The sequence below is a fragment of the Protopterus annectens genome, chromosome 1.part1 (assembly GCF_019279795.1).
Source record: "Protopterus annectens isolate FY-2018-M chromosome 1.part1, PAN1.0, whole genome shotgun sequence".
NCBI lineage: Eukaryota > Metazoa > Chordata > Ceratodontiformes > Protopteridae > Protopterus > Protopterus annectens.
Window position 1 is genome coordinate 355,273,764 of NC_056726.1, and position 19,434 is coordinate 355,293,197.

General features: G+C 41.5%; 1 protein-coding gene across 1 annotated transcript in view; it reads left to right on the forward strand.

Moving 5' to 3' along the window:
- The window catches only part of UBR4 (ubiquitin protein ligase E3 component n-recognin 4), a 3,959,899-nt gene that overhangs the window by 3,665,892 nt on the left and 274,573 nt on the right, over positions 1-19,434 (forward strand). The window contains 3 exon segments of the mRNA XM_044087073.1: positions 10,246-10,365; positions 18,032-18,222; positions 18,387-18,560. Coding sequence (XP_043943008.1) covers positions 10,246-10,365; positions 18,032-18,222; positions 18,387-18,560 — 485 coding nt within the window.

A 19,434-nucleotide genomic window follows, 5' to 3' on the forward strand; every position in this document is an offset into this window, starting at 1 on the left:
GTCCATCCTCCTAATAAAGATTCTAGGACTATGGACAGGTACAGTAAGCGGATTTTCTCTTCAGCGACTTTTGCTATGAGATCGCTGAACTACTTATGCCACTTCACCCGACTTCAAAGAGACGTTCTTAAAGAGTTGGGAGAAGTTTTACAGGATCCGTCAGCTGCTGGGTCTCAGGATAAGATTAGCTCATAGCTAGGAATCCTTAACTCCATTGCTAACTCCTCCATGCGGCTCATTTCTTATGCAGCCGATGGAGCGAGTAGGGCCACAGGCACAGGAGTGGCTTTAAGGCGTCAGTCCTGGATGCGGCTTTGTAATTTTGCAGACCCCTTCAAGGCGTCTTTCACAAACTCCCCCTTTGATGACCTTGTTCGGTCCTCAAGTGAAAGACATTTTGACTAGATGCGAACAAGATGGCAAGACTCTTTCTGCCGTAGGAGTCCGTTTCTCCACCCCTTCTAGACCTTACCCCAAAGGAAAGAAGGGAGGGAAAATGTGGTTCCGCAAATCTCAAGGAGTCACGCCTGACACACGAGGTCAGTTTACCCCCAGAGGCAGAGGGGGTAACAACAACAGACGCCGCCCTAGGGGCAGAGGGGGTCCGCAGAATCAGGGTAGCAGAGAGCCTCTTTCTGACCAACCCTTCCAGCATCCCTGAGATGTTGCCCGATTGTCCACCTTTGGAGGCAGTCGGGGGAAAACTATCGCTGTACCCAATAGCCTGGCTTTCCCTTTCTCAAGACAAATGGGTACAGTCAATTATATCCGAGGGTTACAAAATTCCCTTTATTCAAACCCCAGTTCAACAAAAGGGAACCCTTCCAGACATTCCACCCGGTCTAAGGGAATTAGCAGTACTAGAAATATCAAAACTGCTAGTAAAAAGAGCCATCCAGCCAGTCCCAGCGGACCAAATAGGATCCGGAATCTACTCAAGGTTCTTTTTATTTCCAAAAAAGACAGGAGACTGTAGACCAATATTAGATCTCAGCAAACTCAACAAGTTTGTAAAGAAATCAAGATTCAGGATGGTCACGCTTCAGTCCATTCTGCCCTTTCTGGGCAAGGACAATTGGATGTGCTCGATAGATCTTCAGGATGCGTACTACCACATAAAAATTCACAGACGCTCCAGAAGATTTCTCCGCTTCTGGCTGGGGACCAGTCACTTCCAATTCAGAGCCCTGCCCTTTGGACTCACTACAGCCCCCAGAGTGTTCACCAAATGCATGGCAGTGGTTACGGCTCACCTGAGACGTCAAGGATTCCAGGTGTTTCCATATCTAGACGACTGGCTCCTCACTGCCACCACCAGGCATCAGCTTTTCCAAGCCAGAAATTACACCATTCACACTTGCAGAGGGCTAGGAATTTCTATAAATTTCGTAAAATCTGCCTTGTCAATATATTACTTTTATAGGCGCAAGATTGGACACCGTACAACTTTCAGCAAGGTTGACAGACCAAAGGATCTTGGACATTCAAAGACACGTCCAAGTGATTCTATTCAGCAAAAAAATTCTGGCCAGATTTGCACTGAAAGTACTGGGTCTTATGGTGGCTGCCATAACACTTCTTCCCCTCACCCGCTTTTACATGCGGCTTCTACAATGGATGCTGTTCACCCAATGGTCCTTTCAACAACTTCCCATGCGTCACGAGATCATAGTAACTCCAACTTGCAAAAGACATCTGACTTGGTGGATATCGTCCCCTCAAATCCATCAAGGCAAACAATTTGTTCCTCTTGCCCCAGTTGCCACGGTTACATCGGATGCCTCCCTGATCGGGTGGGGGGGCATTATCAGGGCAGAATGGTCCATGGCACTTGGCAACCTTTCGAGTACCATCTGCACATAAATGTTCTGGAGATGAGAGCAGTGCTTTTAACGTTGTAAGCCCTCAACGACTCTCTTCCCCTGGGAACTATTGCAGTCCAAATGGACAATATGTCCGTAGTGTGGTATATAAACAAACAGGACGGAACCAAGTCCTATCCACTGTGTCGAGAGGCTCTCAGACTTTGGCAATGGGCAATCTCCTCTCACCGGTTTCTGATAGCAACGCACATCCCCGGGAAATCCAACATCATAGCGGACAGATTGAGCAGAGCTATTCTCATGCCTCACGAGTGGTCTCTCAAACAGTCAGTGACTGAAGAGATTTTTCAGAAGTGGGGTTTTCCTTGCTGCGACCTTTTCGCTACACCTCAAAACAGCAAAATGCCCAGACTTCTTCTCTCTCTTTCCCCTTCCAGGCCATCCCCCCAGAGATGCTCTAACCCAAGATTGGCCCCGGGGACTTCTTTATGCCTTTCCTCCTTTTCCGCTGATACCTCAGCTAATTCAGAAAGCAACCGCTTTGAGAGCCAAGTTGATTCTCATTGCCCCTTATTGGCCTCAACAGATATGGTTTCCAATCCTACATCATTACCTCTTGGTACAGCCATGGCATCTGGACCCGGTTCCAGATCCCAGTCAGGTCAACTGCACCAATCCATATCCTCTCTCAACCTCACTGCTTGGTTGCTCCACTTCCATCCTTAGCCAGGCTTCCTATGATTTCTAATCCTGTACGGGATATCTTAGTAGCTTCCTAAAATCTTCTACCAGAAAGATTTACACTAGTAAATGGCGCTTTTTCTTTCTGGGCAAAAGCTAGGAACATAGACCCCTATACTGCTCCAATTCATTCGGTATTGGACTTCCTAGCTGACATTTTTCATTCAGGATCCTCTTCTTCCACAGTGAAAGTTCAACTGGCAGCCATTTCAAATTTTCATATAGGCTTTTTGGACCACAACATTATGTCACATAAACTTTGCAAGACATTCCTTCGAGGTATCTTTTTATTGAAACCTCCGATTAGAGACCCCCCACCACAGTGGGATCTAAATTTAATTTTAAAATCCTTAATTCTTCCCCCGTTCGAACCTGCAGCTGCCTGTTCTTTGAAATTGCTTTCTTGGAAGACACTTTTTCTAGTTGCCATTACATCTGCCAGAAGAGTATCTGAGCTTCCTAGTCCCTCCCTATCTAATATTCCACAAAGACAGGGTGTCCCTAAGAACTAATCCGTCTTTCTTGCCAAAGGTGGCATCACAAACTAACCTAAATCAATCCATTGATCTTCCAGTATTTTTTCCGAACTATTCTGATAGAGCTGAACAAAAGTTACATTATCTCGATGTTCACCGTCAGCTCAGATATTATCTGGATAAGACAAAAATTTTTAAGAAATCTGATCAACTATTTCTATCCTATGCAGAGAACAGGAAAGGCCTTCCAGTTTCTAAGGTAACTTTATCTAGGTGGCTGTCTTCTGTGATCACTTACATTTATCAGCTCAGAGGCAAAGAGTTGGTTTCTAACCCAAAAGCCCATTCTACCAGAGCTCTAGCTACATCTACAGCTTTTCAAGCTAGACTTCCTATAGACACTATTTGTGCAGCAGCCACGTGGGCCTCTCCTCATACCTTTGTTTCACATTACAAATTAGATTCTGTCTCCAGAGACAGAGCAAATTTTGGTTCCACTGTTATCAAGAGTCTGTTCCATTGAGCCACCCAGGATAGAGGTGCTAGGGACGTGGTCCCATCCAGCAAGAATGAAGGCGAGATTGACAACTTAACATTTAGAAGTTATGTACCTACCATAACGTTCCATGTTAGTTGTCTTCTCTCGCCTTCTTTCTTCGCCCCTCCATCCCCCTAGCCTGGTCAGACCGGGAAGATTATACATCTTCTATTAAGACGTTATTACCTTTTTCTAGCTGTTCAATTCCTAGTGTTACTAGATTATGTTGATCCTTTCTAGAGGGTTATGATGTTATTTAGTATCCTTATTTTCTTCCTCCTCTTAATGATGAAGAAAATACTGCTATTTCTTTAGCTACCAAACGAGATCTGAGTAATCTCCGCCTTGCATCATGGGATATAGGGTTGCCTCAAGCTGGTAAAATTAGCTCTCGAGCTTAGCAAGTGCCGAGTCGGAGCCGAGGATCGGCTCCGAACCCATCCAGCAAGAAAGAAGGCGAGAGAAGACAACTAACATGGAACGTTATGGTAGGTACATAACTTCTAATTTTATAAAACAGAATTAGAAATAGTCACACATCTTGTTGCTGGTTGTGATGTACTAATGGCAGAAGGACTGTACACTGAAAGGCATAATAATGTGGCAAGACTTGCATTGGGGATTGTGCAAACTTTGTAATATTGAAGTAGCTGAAAAACACACTGGAAACATGAGCCCCAAAGCATCATAGAAAATTAAGTTTATATCACATGAGATCATCCATTGCCAGCAGTTCAAAAAAAATAGATGGATGAAAACCAGATATAGTAGTCCATGAAAAGAAAAAAAAAGTAGCCGTTGATCATTGAAATTGCTGCACCCAGTGACTATAGTGTCTTGCATTCAGAGACGTACAAAGTCATAAAATACCTGGATTTGCAGGCAGAATCTAGGGAAATGTGGGAGAAATATACCCAGACAGTTTCAGTAGTAGTAGGAAGAACGATGCATGTAACTCCATATGAATTGCAGGAGTCATTACTGGGCACATTGTGGGTGCAGCAAAGAGCACTTTTGGCTAACATCAAAGATTGAAACAATACTAATTTCATGAACTTTAATCATACTTTGACTTAGGAATGGGGTCCATTCTCATCATGGTATTATAAACACAAAAGACTTGGAGAAATTAAAACGGACTAAATTTGGAGTTAATCCTTCATTGGTAGTTTTGGCTTGAAGATAGTGAAATGTCCTGCAGAATTACCACTTGGACATCGTGAGCACCAGTATTCTAATTCATACCCATTGGATGTAGAGTTTAAATAAAATTAGAATGTGAAATTTACTCCTGTATGGGGAGGTTGGTGTTTTAAATGACCTATAGTAGTGTAAGAAGGGTAGTATAAAAAAGAAGCAAAAATCATGTTGTTGGCCTTCTAGCCATCTGTTTTAATGGTTTGATTGATGGCTTCTAGATTTCGAAGTATTTTTCCATGCAACTTATCATGGTTACAGTACATCATCTGTTGCTTTATCTTGGCAAGCAGTTGCATCATAAATGTTTACCATTAGAAGTAACTCTTGGTTGCTAGAAGTTGCCTGTTATCATATAATGAGGTTGGAATCAGAAGATGTATAGTAAGTTGCTCCTTGATTTCCATTTTTTTAAAATCCACTAACTTTTATTAAAGTGCTTATCATTTAAATGCACTTCAGCAGTCAAGCGATTAACAAAAATAAGTCAAAATTCAAGGTGCAGATTGAATGACTAAGGACAGTAATTATGATCCTGAATATTTAAGTGCAAATTAGCGAGAACTGGCATAATTCTGAGATTTTGTTGTTTTGGTGTATTCCCTATCCTCCTAATGTACAGCAGCCCTAGAGTTATACATATATTAATAGGTTCATATTAGGCTAACTGCCCTTGTGGGCCATTTTAAGCCTAGCCAATTGCCCCATGTGGATCAAACCCTGCACCTTGTGTCTGCAAGGTAAACACCTTAACCATTATGCCATCCTCCCACCCCACTGGGGGTGCAAGGTGCACCACAGGAGACCATGACCCCCTTTGCAAAAACACTTCAAAAGGTAACAGCTTTGCATTGCACTGAATTTGTTAGGCCCATGCTTTAGTTTTTGAAGTGCTGCAGCTCTCTCAGGCCTCTCACTTCTGAAAGGAAGGCCAGAACTCAACATGGGTGTTTGTGTCTGTTCCATAAGAAGTTGCAAATGCAAAGTTCTGGGGAGCACTACTTGTAATCTTAGTAAACAAAGCCATGCTTTGAACAAATCTAAGCTAACTTTAAATTGAAATCTTTTTCAGGCTGGTCATTGGTCCATCAGAGAGAGACAGATGCTAATCTTAACATTTCAGAGTAATCGAACTGATACAGTACTGGCCCACATTTACATTTGTTTTGAAAGTCAGTTTGGTCATTTATCTTGAACAGAACCAGATTTCATATAAGTATTTTAGGCTTTGATCATTCCTAGTTATAAACCCAAACCATTTCACTGAATGAAAAAAAGTTAAATGTGTGAGAAGCAATAGGAGCATTGGAGAGGGCCAGCCAAAGCCACGTGTATAACCTGATAAAATTCTCCTTTCAGATACGAGAACTGTGAAATAGTCAGATTCTGGTAAAGTTTTAAAGCTTACCATCATAATGACTGATACCAAGAATGCCATTTATTTGTAAATGTACCCAAGTACTTTTCCAGTGGATAAGGAATTGAAGTACAGCAGTGTACCTTGCTAGAATGTTCTGCATTTGTGTGAGTATACTTGAGTATCAGTAAATATTCACATAGTCAAATTACTACTGCACTGTAGGCTGCCACTCAACATTGACTTCATTGTTTGAATGAATTTGGGTACAAGTGAAAGGCCAGGGGACCCTCTGTCTCTTTTTTTAATTCCTTAGCCTGCTGACTTAGTTGATACCCAAGAGGTCAGCCCTTCTTCTCCATCTCTTCCAATTTATGGAGGTTACAGATGAGAATAATTTCTTCCGTTGTAGGAAAATGCTTCAGTATTCTCAGGATGGCTTAACTGGCTAATTTGGTGACATTACTGAACCACCTATACCAAGTCCTGTGTGCTTCATCTGAAATTGTATTGAGTACTTGTTGCTGACAACCTAGTTGCAAAAACATTGGAAAATGGTTCTTGCTGATCTGCGTTTTCTGCCAAGCATCACTTTGTGGTTTGGGAAGGAGGCAAGCCTCACTTTGGGAAAGTCTAGAGCATTGGAAAGCAGGCTGGAAGAGCAGGCATCCGGCTACAGCTAATTGCAGTTGCTAATAGTATCACTGCTGCAGTAGAAGTTTTTAGTCATCTGATGTTAGGTTGAATATACTTACACAGCTTTGCAAAAAGTATTGTTTTTGTGGGTAGGGGGCAGGCCTCCAGCCCAAACCACCTCCCCAGCCTCCTGTTATTTTATTCAAAGTCTTAGGTCACATTTTGTTGAAGAAAATTAATGTTTGTTTTAACTGAATAACCATGTATTTGTTTTTCCAAAGTTAGTTGACTTTGGAGTTAGTGGAAGGTACGGGATGTCCTTTCACATGTAGAAATTATCAAAGGAAGTTTTAAATGTTACACTAATCACCTACCTCCCCTTATTTTCCCTTTCTCCAGGTTAGCCCTACTAGGTCAGTGCCATCTTTTCATGGGAAACCCAAGGTGGTATTCATACTGATTAGGGGAAAATTAGCCAGGGCACCGGCAAATTTCCCCTAATCTTTTTTTTTTCTTCAGTAAGTGCAGTAGGATCTTTTACATCCACCTGTGCTTGCACTAGTTAGGGTAGAAGGGGTCTTGGTTTTATACACTGCATTGTCAGTACTGGAAGTGAATCCCAGTACCTGATGTAGGACAAGAAGTTCACAACCTTCTGAACTTCCAGCACCAAAGGCACATGCTTCCATTTGAGAGACTGACTGCTTTTTTGTCTTGTTATTGTAAGAGCTGTTGATATTCTTTTAATTGCATGTACTAAATCATGCTTTAACATCAACGTACCCTCTTTTTTAAGCAGCTTGGCTTTTCTTTCCTTGCATTCATGTTTGTCATTGCTTTCCTATGTTGGCACATGCTAGGATGTCATGTGCCACACTAGGAGAGCATGGTTCAGCTCTGAGGCCACCAGTCCTTTTCTACTGTATATACAGTTTGGATCTCTAATTTGATATTTGGATGGGAAAATCTTTCATGTTTATTGCATAGAGCACAAAGACTGTAACGTTTCTCTCTTGATGACACATTATTTACCAGGAACAACAGCAGTATCTTTGCTGCCTGGGAGAAGAGCAGTACATTGTGGAACAGTTCCATAATTGTCAGTTCTTTAGCCTGACTACTTGCAGATGTAGGTGAGCAAAGCTTCTGCGCTTGTCTTTCTACATGTAGAATGGTGATATTTGAAAATGCCCATCTCCAGGATTAGCAGGTGGGTCTCTTTTTAACGGCCTCAGGCATTTGTCTGAGCATGGTCAAAAGACTAAAGAAACGGAGGGCAGACATTAGAGATACAGTTTTGAAGGTATATCTCTTAGGATGTCTTCAGTCCCAGTGTGTCAGCTTTGCTCTAGACTTCTAGGAATCAAGTTAATATCTTACACTAGGTAGAGGATGAGGACAAGAGAGATGCACTGTTTGCAGCCAATCATGTACATTCCAGAGTGTAGTCATTAATGTCTGGGTTTCTTATCCAGAGGATGCTTGAGACTGGCTGGTTCCTAGGGATTGGGTGTGCTTCCGACATTGGCTTTCAGATGTTTCCGTCTCCTAACGAAGGGCAGGAATTTGTAGTGCTTGGAATTCTTCGAGGGCACTCCGCATTGTCAGATATAACTGGTATATTCTACTCACAGACCCAAAGAGCAGTATAGAGGTTCCCCCTTGCAGGTCAACGGATATTGTAAGAACATGTCTTTTCGCTGTTTATGATCTTTTCTTTACTTTGGTCTGTTTTCCTTTATTGGAAATAGGCTTTCTTATGGTTTTTGAATTTCTGATCTCACCACTAGGACTGCGCCAAATTCTGCTCAGCACTGATATGAACTTTCCCAGACTTCATTGTCTTTGCTTTCTTCATAATGTCCTGTGCTGTGCTTATGCTCTCCAGATATTGTTTGCTGTTTGTCACGCTTGTGTGGATCACTAAATGCCTCCAGATTTTTTTTTTTTTTTTTTTGGTTTGGATTTATCACTATGTCCTGATTTTTTAGATAGCTTTCATCATTCATTCAATGTTTACATCTTTCAGGATTTTTGTAAGAAATTTACTGACTTTGGCATACTTTCAGTTTCTGGAGTTGCTTTATCTCTTCTCATAGGCTGTAGCTTACCCATGGTTTGACTTAACCTCCTGTGTTAGTGATGTACTATGCGTTTATTTCATTTTTATTTATTTATCTATTATTTTACATTTGTTTACTGGGAAAGTCTGACTGAACAACCTGTCCTTTTTCAGCGGAGGCCCGCTTCACAAAAAAAAAAAAACGCATGCAATGATTGTACAAATTAACAAGTTATTAGATTATCTATATAGATAAAAATGCATATAAGATTTTGTATAATTTAAATGTTACGCATTTTTGTAAAAAACAATAGAGAGGATAATTTAACAACCTGTCAGAAGGCTAAGTATTTAGAATAGATATAGAGTTAGAAGTCACATATAACAGTTTTTACAATTTCATTAACGTGTTTTTTATAACAGTCATAGTCCCTAAACATACAATGTAAAATGTCGCAGCAAACTTAGACCTTGTTTTGAAGGAACACATTTGCGATATGAAATTCAGTGGAGGTGTTTTGTAGTAATCTTTACCAGATCAAGGATGATAAACTAAAATGTTAATGTTACAGATGCTTTATTTTTTTACCTGAAGTAATTGCTTTTGGAAGGTGGTTTTGTGTTATTTTTATGGCAGATTTGTCTATCTACATTATGAAAAATTGAGAAATGCAGCACTTTTTAAAAAATATAACGTTTATGGTATGTCTGCAAAAATTTGACAAGTGTTTTGTAATAGACAATGTAGGTATTCAGAAATGCTTATCAAAGAATGTTCCATTTGTTAATGAGGATAGAGGGGCAGCCAAATGTGAGAAGGCATATGGATGAAAATGATCAAATGTAAAAATTGTGGAATTACAGCTGAGAGTAATGGAAATTTAAAACTGAACAGAAAATGAAGTGTTAAAGGTGTGTAGTAGGTAATAATGATATATGCCAGATGATGACTGTGGTTAAGAGGCTAATTGCTTAAAAACCGTGGCGGCTAGCTTGGTTTGACATATTAAAAAAAAAATTACTTTTTAAGGTTATGCTTGTTGAGAGTATAGTGTCGATCTTGGAGGAACTGGTTCTTATTTATAGGAGTCGGATTAGAGATGGATTTTTCTCCTCTGTGTAGTACGGGATGTGTAGTAAGAATCAGGAAACACTTTAGAAGGTAACACCTTTGCAGTCCACTGTATTTTTTGAGGCCTGTACTTTAGTCTTTTAGGTGTTGGAACTCTTGTCAGGCCTGACATTTCTGGAAGGGTCCCAAAGTTCAACATGTGTGTTTGCAGCGCTCTGTATTTTTTGTGACCTGTAGTTTAGTTTTTGAAGTGTTGAAACTCTGTGTCAGGCCTTGCATTTCTGAAAGTCTGGCTGAGTAGTCAACTGGTGGCAATTTAATATTTTTTATTTCTGTTTCTCAGGCACTACTTGCTGAACAAGAGAGCAAAGACAGCGGTGGAGCAGCAGTAGCTGAGCAGGTGCTTGGCATCATGGAGATGATCCTAGATGAAGCTAATGCTGAGCCCTTGACAGAGGACAGGGTAAGTGTTCTTTCAAGCCCTGCAGTAATATATATTCTTCTAGACTAAAAATAAAAGAAGATTTTGTGCAGAGTCTCTAGTTTACTTGGATGAAAGTTTTGATTCCAAAACTACTGGATAAATAGATTTAGAAAGTTCAGAGTTCTGAGTGATGCTGTATGTTCTTTTTCTTATTGTATTTGTTTCATGTAATAGTGGTTGTTAAATAATTGATGTAGCATATACATTTAGGGGGAATATAGTGCTTGTATTTTGAGAAATATCGGTAGACTAGAACTTTTCTTAGTTTGTTGCTTAGTAGGAGAATTAAGAAAGCTGTATATTAAAGATACATAAATTTAACTGCTTATTTTTTATTGTATGAATCTGTGATATCTTATTTTGAGAAGAGTTATAAAAAGTGTAGCCAGTACAGTAATTTATAACTTCACCATTTAGTGATAAGGTAAATGTCCTTCAAGGATGCATCTGCAGTCATAACATATGGGTTGTCCTGTCTCAGGCAGCCCTTCGGTGGGCCGGATTCCAAAGTCTGGGTCTGGCCTCGGCTGATGTCGCACTTTCCCCGACGTCAGAGCGTCTGGGGTATAAAAGCATCAGCCGACGCCATTTTCCTCAGTCTTTCTTGCCGCATGGTGCCCGAAGCAGAAGCTGTTCGCAAGTGCCGGTCGGTCAGATCCAGAGATTTCAGCTACCGAAGACTTCGAAAAAAGCTAAGTACCCCGTTGGGGACTCTTTCTTGCCTCAGCCGATGTCAGACAAAGTTAATAATTGTTTAACTTGTGGGAAACAAATACCTCATAAGGATTTCCATTCTTACTGCCTTCCTTGCTTAGGCCCAGACCACGACGTATCAGCTTGTTTAGCCTGTGCCTCCTTCAACCAACGGACTCTTAGACGTCGGTCGGAGTTTGCAGAGGAATTTTTTGGAGCCGCTTTTGCTTATAAAATGCCGTCGGAGACTCGACCGCATATGGTCAAAAGCGAAAAGGACCGACACTCGCGGCCCGCAGTTTCGGCTGAAACCACGGCTAGGCCTACCGCGAGTGTCTCTGTTTCGGCCGAAACTGAATCCACGGCGATTTCTACTACCGAAACCATACTTCCGACCACCGAGGCCAGAGAGGCCCCGGCTGAGTCGGCTTCAGAACTCCCTACCGAAGCTAGTGTTCAGGAATTGTCCGACACCATACCATTAGACATTTCTACCCCTGCACGTGGGGCAGCTAGGCCCCCAGCTTCTATGTCTATTAAGGCCTTCTCCAGGGCTAAAGCTGCCAAACTTTCAAAAGCTTTGCCTGCCAAACCTACATCCCAGAGGCCTACCTCTAGTTCACAGATCCTCAGCCTTGCTGAGGACCTTATCTCCTTAATAAGGGGGTCACAACCTCACCCAGACAGGGCCTCTCAACCTCTTCCAGACAAAAGGCCCAGGACTGACCCATCTGAACCTCACTCCTCAGATTACTTCACAGATGGATCTGATTTATCAGACCACCAGGAAGGGGCCTGCTCGCCTTACGAGGATTCAGATGCAGAGGAATCTATCCCTTCGGCCTCCCTCCTGAAGAATTTTCCTTTGGGAGACTTTACACTCCATGAGAGCACTTTCAATGGCAAGGTCAGGATTTCTCTGATTCTAGAAAAAGATTAAGGACCTTTTTGCATTTGCCTCAGCATAGGCCCTTAGCTATACCTCCTGTTCTAAATGTAATTGATGATGTGTACAATGATGTCAGTACAGCCCCTGATTCTCTTCCTCCAGCCCCTGCCAAACCTGACAGATATTACAGGGTCCCGGATTCTCATTTCCATCTGTATAAAGCCCATGCTGCAGACCCAGAAACTATTTCTCAGGGCCCTAAAGGGGTTGCAGGCCAAAAATCCCTACCCTCTGAAAGAGAGTCTAGAGCTTTAGAGAGATGGGGAAAAAGGTTTATACATCTGCTACTCTTTCTGCCAGGGCATTAAACTGTCAATTCCATATGATACAGTACCAAGAATTTTTGTTAGATCATTTGAATAAGAAACTTTCTTCTCCTGAACCCTTAGACCGTAAATCCCTTCAGGATTTGGTACATAACTCACAACAGGTTAGTAATCATTTTTTAAAATGTGGCTATGATGCACTGGAGGCTTCATTTAGATCAGCTATGACTGGGGCAGTTATTCGTAGGCATGCCTGGCTGAAGGAGCAATCTTTGCCAGACCATGTCAAAGCTAAACTCCTCGATGCTCCAATGGAGAAACAAAATTTATTTGGCTCCCCTGCACAGGAGATTCTAAAAAAGGTGGAAGAAAAAGCAAAATCTGTGAAAACAGTTAAAGATTTCCTACAAGTTCAACCACCGAGGTTCAGCAGAAACTGGCCTACAAAGAACTGGTCATTTCCAGACTCGTCCAGAGCACAAAGAGGCAGGAACAGGTGCCCTAGAGGCAGAGGTCAATCGAAGGGCCCCTACAGAGGCCGTCAGTGGCAGCCTGCCAACCAGAGGAGTAGTGCAACAGCTACAACTACAACCACTACTACAGGACAGACCCAATGACTTGACTCTGACTCCGCCTACCAGGGATCAACTGGAAGCACCCTTGGGCAGAAAACTGGCTTTATTCTCAAAAAACTGGCATTGCATTACAAAAGATACATGGACATTGCAAATAATAGACAAAGGATACAGGTTTCACTTCCACACTTTGCCAAAAAGAAGCGGAATGCCAAACCTTCCACCAAACCAGAAGGCAGAGGCTTTCAGACAAATCAGCAATTTACTTCAGATGAAAGCTATAGAAAAGGTACCATGTACAGAACAAGGCCAAGGATTTTACTCCAGACTATTCCTTGTACCAAGAAAAGAAAACCAATGGAGGCCTATTCTCGACCTGTCCGCACTGAACACTTATCTGATTGTATAAAAATAAATTGTTCAAGCAAGCGGTGACCGAGTGAGATGTACTGTTCACTCCATAAACCAGACTTCCACTGGATACAGTCTAGGTAGTGCATAAAACAAATTTATTAGTTAAAATATAAAACGATAAATTTGTTTTATGCACTACCTAGACTATGTTTTATGCACTTATCAGTGGAGGAGTGCATCTCTACATCGTCACCGCTCACCTCTGAATTATCTTTTATTTATACACTATTTTAATTAATAGCAAGCGTGCTTTCAGCGTGTAACCAGGAACTATATATTCCTTAACTTATCTGATTGTGCCAAAATTCAAAATGCTGACCCTACAGCAACTTCTTCCCATGTTGGGCCAAGGAGTCTTGGCTGGTAACTCTAGATCTCAAGGAGGCATACCTGCACGTCCCTAATCGACCAGATTGCAGAAGACACCTCAGATTTCTTGCAGGATCAGAGCATTATCAATTCTCAGCATTGCCCTTTGGCTTATCTACTGCGCCCAGAGTATTCACGAAATGCCTGGCATCAGTAATTGCACATTGCAGACTTCAGGGAATTCAAATTTATCCATACCTGGACGACTGCCTAATACAAGCGGACAACAAGAAAAAATTGTTAAAGGACTTGGCCTATGCCATACACCTGCTACAGACCTTGGGATACACAGTCAACATCCAAAAGTCAAGACTAGTACCATCCCAAAGGATAACCTTTTTGGGTGCGGATCTGGACACAATCACCCAGATGGCTTTTCTCACAGAAGAAAAACAAAAACAACTTCCAGATTACTTCATGATTCTGACAAGACAAACTCAGCTTACTGCAAGGAAAGTCTTGCAGGCCCTGGGTTACATGGCATCCTGCATAATTTTAATTCCACATGCCAGGCTGCATATGAGGAAATTACAATGGTACCTAAGGAGTGTATGGTCTCAACACAGTCACAGTCTAGAAACCATGATACCAATCATTCCATGCCTTCAAAAGGAATTTCTGTGGTGGGCTCAGGCCTGCCAGTCCAACAGAGGGTTGCCTTTCAGCAAACCAAAAACAAGGCAGACCATCACCACGGACGCCTCAGACCGAGGATGGGGAGCACACGTGGAGGACAAATGTATCCAAGGCCTATGGCCTCAAGGGCAGCTAAGCATGCACATAACCCAAAAGGAAATGCTGGCAGTGAGGCATGCAATCGAGGCATTCAGACCCTTCCTCCAACAAGGACATCTGTTAATAAGGACAGACAACACCACGGTCATGTGGTACATAAACAAACAGGGAGGCACACATTCCTATCCCATATGCCGGATGGCTATGGATCTGTGGAATCTATGCCTGAATCTCAGTATCCAGCTGCAGGCCCAATTCGTACCAGGAAAAGAAAATGCACTAGCAGACAGCTTAAGCAGAACTACCATGGATGCACACGAATGGATGCTGCATCCAGACATCTTCAAACTCATAACAAAGACATGGGGAATGCCGGAGATAGATCTGTTCGCCTCCCCACTCAACCACCAACTGAAGACATTCTGCTCAAGGACATACCCACCCACAAGCATGGAGGGTGGACTCTCTCTCTTTCAGCTGGAATGCCCTAACAGTATATGCCTTTCCACCTCTCCCACTGATGTACAAGGTTCTACTGAAGATCAGGGAGGAACAGCCAAAAGTGATACTAATAGCTCCAGACTGGCCAAGACAACACTGGTACCCACTATTGAGAAGCATGTCTCAAGCAAATTCATGGCCTCTTCCCCTATGGCCTCTTCTTCTAACACAGAACAATTTCAAGACCCTGCATCCCAACTTGAAAACATTGCAGCTAACTGCCTGGAAAATTCCTTAAATCCCAACCAAACTGTTTTATCTCAGAGGGTGAAGGACATTATCCTGGAGGCTCGCAGACCTTCCACTAGGAAGGCATACTCAGCTAAGTGGAAGAGATTTCTCATTTGGAGCACATCAAAGGGCACAGATGTCACAGTGGCAAACCTAGCACACATCCTAGAATACTTAGCAGAATTGTTCCACAATGGCCTGTCTTATTCTTCCATTAAGATTCATGCTTCAGCAATTTCAGCAGAATACAATATGGATCCACCTATCTACTCACACCCTCTTCTCAGGCAATTTTTGAGAGGGATCAAAAATGTTAAACCTCCAAGAAGACCCCCTCTACCTGCATGGGATCTCAATTTTGTGCTGGAAAAACTGACACTGCCTCCTTTTGAACCAGCAGCATCAGCAGACCTACAGTTTTTATCTTGGAAAACTGCATTCCTTCTGGCAATCACTTCAGCAAGAAGAGTATCTGAGTTACAAGCATTAATGGCAGTACAGCCTTTCCTTATTTTCACCAGGATAGAGTGTCACTAAGAACCAATCCTACTTTCATGCCAAAGGTAGTATCTAGGGTATCCTTGAACCAAGCTATTCATTTGCCTCGTTCTTCCCTAACCCACAGAACAAAGGGGAAAAACTTTTGCACACCCTGGATATACACAGACAACTACGCTACTATTTGGACAGAGCGAAAACTAGCAGAAAAACTGACCAACTTTTGTAGCATATGCAACTGGGGTGCAAGGAAGAGCAATTTCCAAACAGACAATTTCAAAATGGATAGGAAATTGCATTCGCTTTTGTTATTCCTTTCATGGAAAGACAGTTCCTGAAAACATCAGGCCTCACTCCACAAGGGCCACAGCCACCACTACAGCTTTCCTACCAGAGGTGGCTACCAAGGACATTTTAGAAGCTGCTACTTGGAGCTCCGTGCATACATTTGCCAAGCATTACAATCTACCTCTATACTCCAGATCCCGAGCAGGGTTTGCAACTGCAGTGCTGCAGGGGATCTTAACTACACCATCTTTCTCTTAGTACCTCTTCCCCCAGATTGGTTACGGTATTCTACCCATATGTTATGACTGCAGATGCATCCTTGAAGGACGTAGTACAGTTTTGTACCTACCATAAATGTAGATGTCCGATAGGTATGCATCTGCAGTCAGGATTACCCACCTTCCCTCTGTGGTATTCCTAGGGTACTTACCCCTCTTTTAGCTAGCTAGGGGAATCTATTATGGTGTATTTGTTTGTTTATACATGTATATAATTTGCAAATGTTTGGAACTTTTCTGTATTTATCCAAATTTAGCCTTCCTAGAGGGCACCTGGCATCTGGGGCAAGAAAAACTGAGGAAAATGGCGTCGGCTGGTGCTTTTATACCCCAGACGCTCTGTCGTTGGGGAAAGTGCGACATCAGCCGAGGCCAGACCCAGACTTTGGAATCCGGCCGACCGAAGGGCTGCCTGAGGCAGGACAACCCATATGTTATGACTGCAGATGCATACCTATCGGACATCTACATTTATGGTAGGTACAAAACTGTACTTTTTTCACCTTTCTTCAAAAATCTGTTCATACAGTAATTACCTTAGACAGCTATTCTGTAATTAGCATTAAGGAACCTGCATATTATCCTGAAGGAAATGTTGGCGGTGGTAGCATTAGAAGTATTCTAGACAATCTGCATTTAGTACTTCAAGTAAACATAGGCACCTCTACAGTCAGATAGTCCACAAACTACAATACAAGGTCTTGTTGCCTGTGCCCGTTGGCCATGAGTTTCAGAAGAAACATTGTCCATGGATGAGCAGCTGTAAGAATTTCATCTTCCAGACGCATATAATGCCTTTTAATAGATGTGTACTGAGTGATGAATTACATCTGAATTACCAGTGGCAACTGTACTTCAAAGACTTTTCGGGGTCAGTCTCTGGTATAGTAGCTGCTACAGTCGCTTCTGGTGTAGTAGCTGCTACAGTTGCTTCTGCTTGCATTACTAAAGAAATTTCAGTTTCACAATTTTTGGGTGCAGGTTCTCAGTGGTTTCTCAGGATTTTGAGAGAGCACACAAATCTGATGTATTTTCTGTCCAGTCTTCAACGTATTGGTCACAGTTCCAAATTCAGTCACTTCCAAGCTTTGGAAGGTAGGCCACTTCTTCTCTTCCCATCCATTGATCAAGGTTATGCTTAAATAGCTTTAGGGATGGACTCTGCTTCACATGGATGGGAACTTGTTTCAGGGCATGGGGATCCTCTGAGGCACGCACATCTGTCTTGCCGACGTCTTATTTATGTCAGAATCAAAATCTAAATTCTTGGATCTAGTGGTTTTGATAGTGTTCATTTTGCAGATGTGCAAAAGGTCCATCAGTGCTGAATCTCTGCAGATGCCTTGTGTTCTATATTACCCTGAGTCAAAAAAATCCATCTCTGTTTCTTTTAACGTCCTTGAAGGAATGAATGCAGATTCTTTAAGACAGTGCCACTTGTACACATTTCTTCGCTTAGTTATCAGAAAGAGGACTTGCTTTGAGAATCAAAATTTTACTGATGGTTGTAGAGAAACCAAACACTTGTGAGACAGAATTCCAAAATGTTTAGTAATGAGCGTTCACAGCATTTAGTCACAAAGGAAGTATTCCGTCATGTACAGTAGATATTAGGGATGTGAGGCAATAAGGTACACAGTTATATTGTAAGTACAAGATGTCTACATACAGTGAGATATCCATCCTCGGTGACATTGGATAAGCTCCAGATATTTTGCATTTTGGAGCTTTGTTTAGTTGGAGCTTTGCATAACTGTTTGACTGTAAATGTTGCTGAAATAAATAACTTGTTTTGGTCACTAATCATGCTTTGATGTCTTTTTTTCTCCCCCTCTTTCGCATTAATAGGGTAATCTCCTGTTGACTGGTGACAAAGAACAGCTCGTCATGCTTTTGGACCAGATCAACACCTCCTTTGTCCGCTCAAACCCCAGTGTTCTGCAGGGTCTGTTGCGCATTATCCCTTACCTTTCCTTTGGTGAGCTGGAGAAAATGCAGATCTTGGTCGACAGATTTAAACCTTACTGTAATTTTGACAAGTATGTACCTTTCCTTCTTTTTATTGTTAAGATCATAGATGATCTTTGGTGGCTGGGTAGTGCATAGTTTTCCATAAATTTTGCTGTAAATGTAGTCCTTATCTGACAGCTGAATAATTTTTCTGTGTATATTTTCCTTTGATTTTGGTATACTTTCTCTTCAGATATGATGAAGACCACACAGCTGATGACAAAGTTTATCTTGACTGTTTCTGCAAAATCGCATCTGGGATCAAAAACAACAGTAATGGTCATCAGTTGAAAGATTTAATCCTGCAAAAGGGTATTACAGAGAGTGCTCTGGACTACATGAAAGTGCATCTTCCTAGTGCTCAAAAGTAAGGCCTTATTTTATCTTTGGTTAGTATTTAAACAATTTACTGGGTCATGAATATGTATGTAGTAGGTTCAAAGAAAATTCCAGACAGCAGTGTACTGTTTTTTTTTTGTTTTGTTTTTTTTTTAACATCTTTATTAAATCATCATATTTTAATTTGTAAATGAATTCACATAACATTTATAGAAAAAATAACTATAATAAAGGTTTATATTATAGTTGCATAGTATTTTTCTTTTGTAGTAGTTTTCATTTACTCCAGTATTACATAAGTTACTCAATTCCTGTCTTCCTGCAAATTTCACTCTTTCACCTGTGCATTATTCTGCATGTTTAATTCCCATGCATTCCATTTATTTCTGAAACTTGTTCCTTCCCATTTCTAAAAATCCCATTTCCATTTTTTTTAATTTCCTTTGCAATATTCAAAGGCTTACAGTTTTAATGGCCATTTTCTTGTATTTGCCTTTTTGGCTGCCAGTAGCATTAAACATGGGGATGGCTTTACTATGTGTAGGCATCAAAATAATTTCCTTATCTACTACATCCCCCCACCCCCAACATTTCTGTCTAAGACCTCTAGGGAGTTTTTAAAATCTGCCAACCACATTTACATTCTCCAGAAACAATTTTTAGTCCTATTCACTGTCATATTGCCAGAATTTGCTGTTAACTGGAGGAGGAAATCCTGTAAAGTCTGTCTGGGCCATAAAGTACCTATGCCAACACTTCCTTGCAAAAATCCTAAACCAGCTAGGTTTTGTTGCATACTTGGGATCCCTGCAAATTTATTGTAATTATTCCTTTGTAAATTACTTTTCTTTTCTCTTTTCCCAATCTTTTTTATCTCTTGTGATTGATTATTATAGTTATCA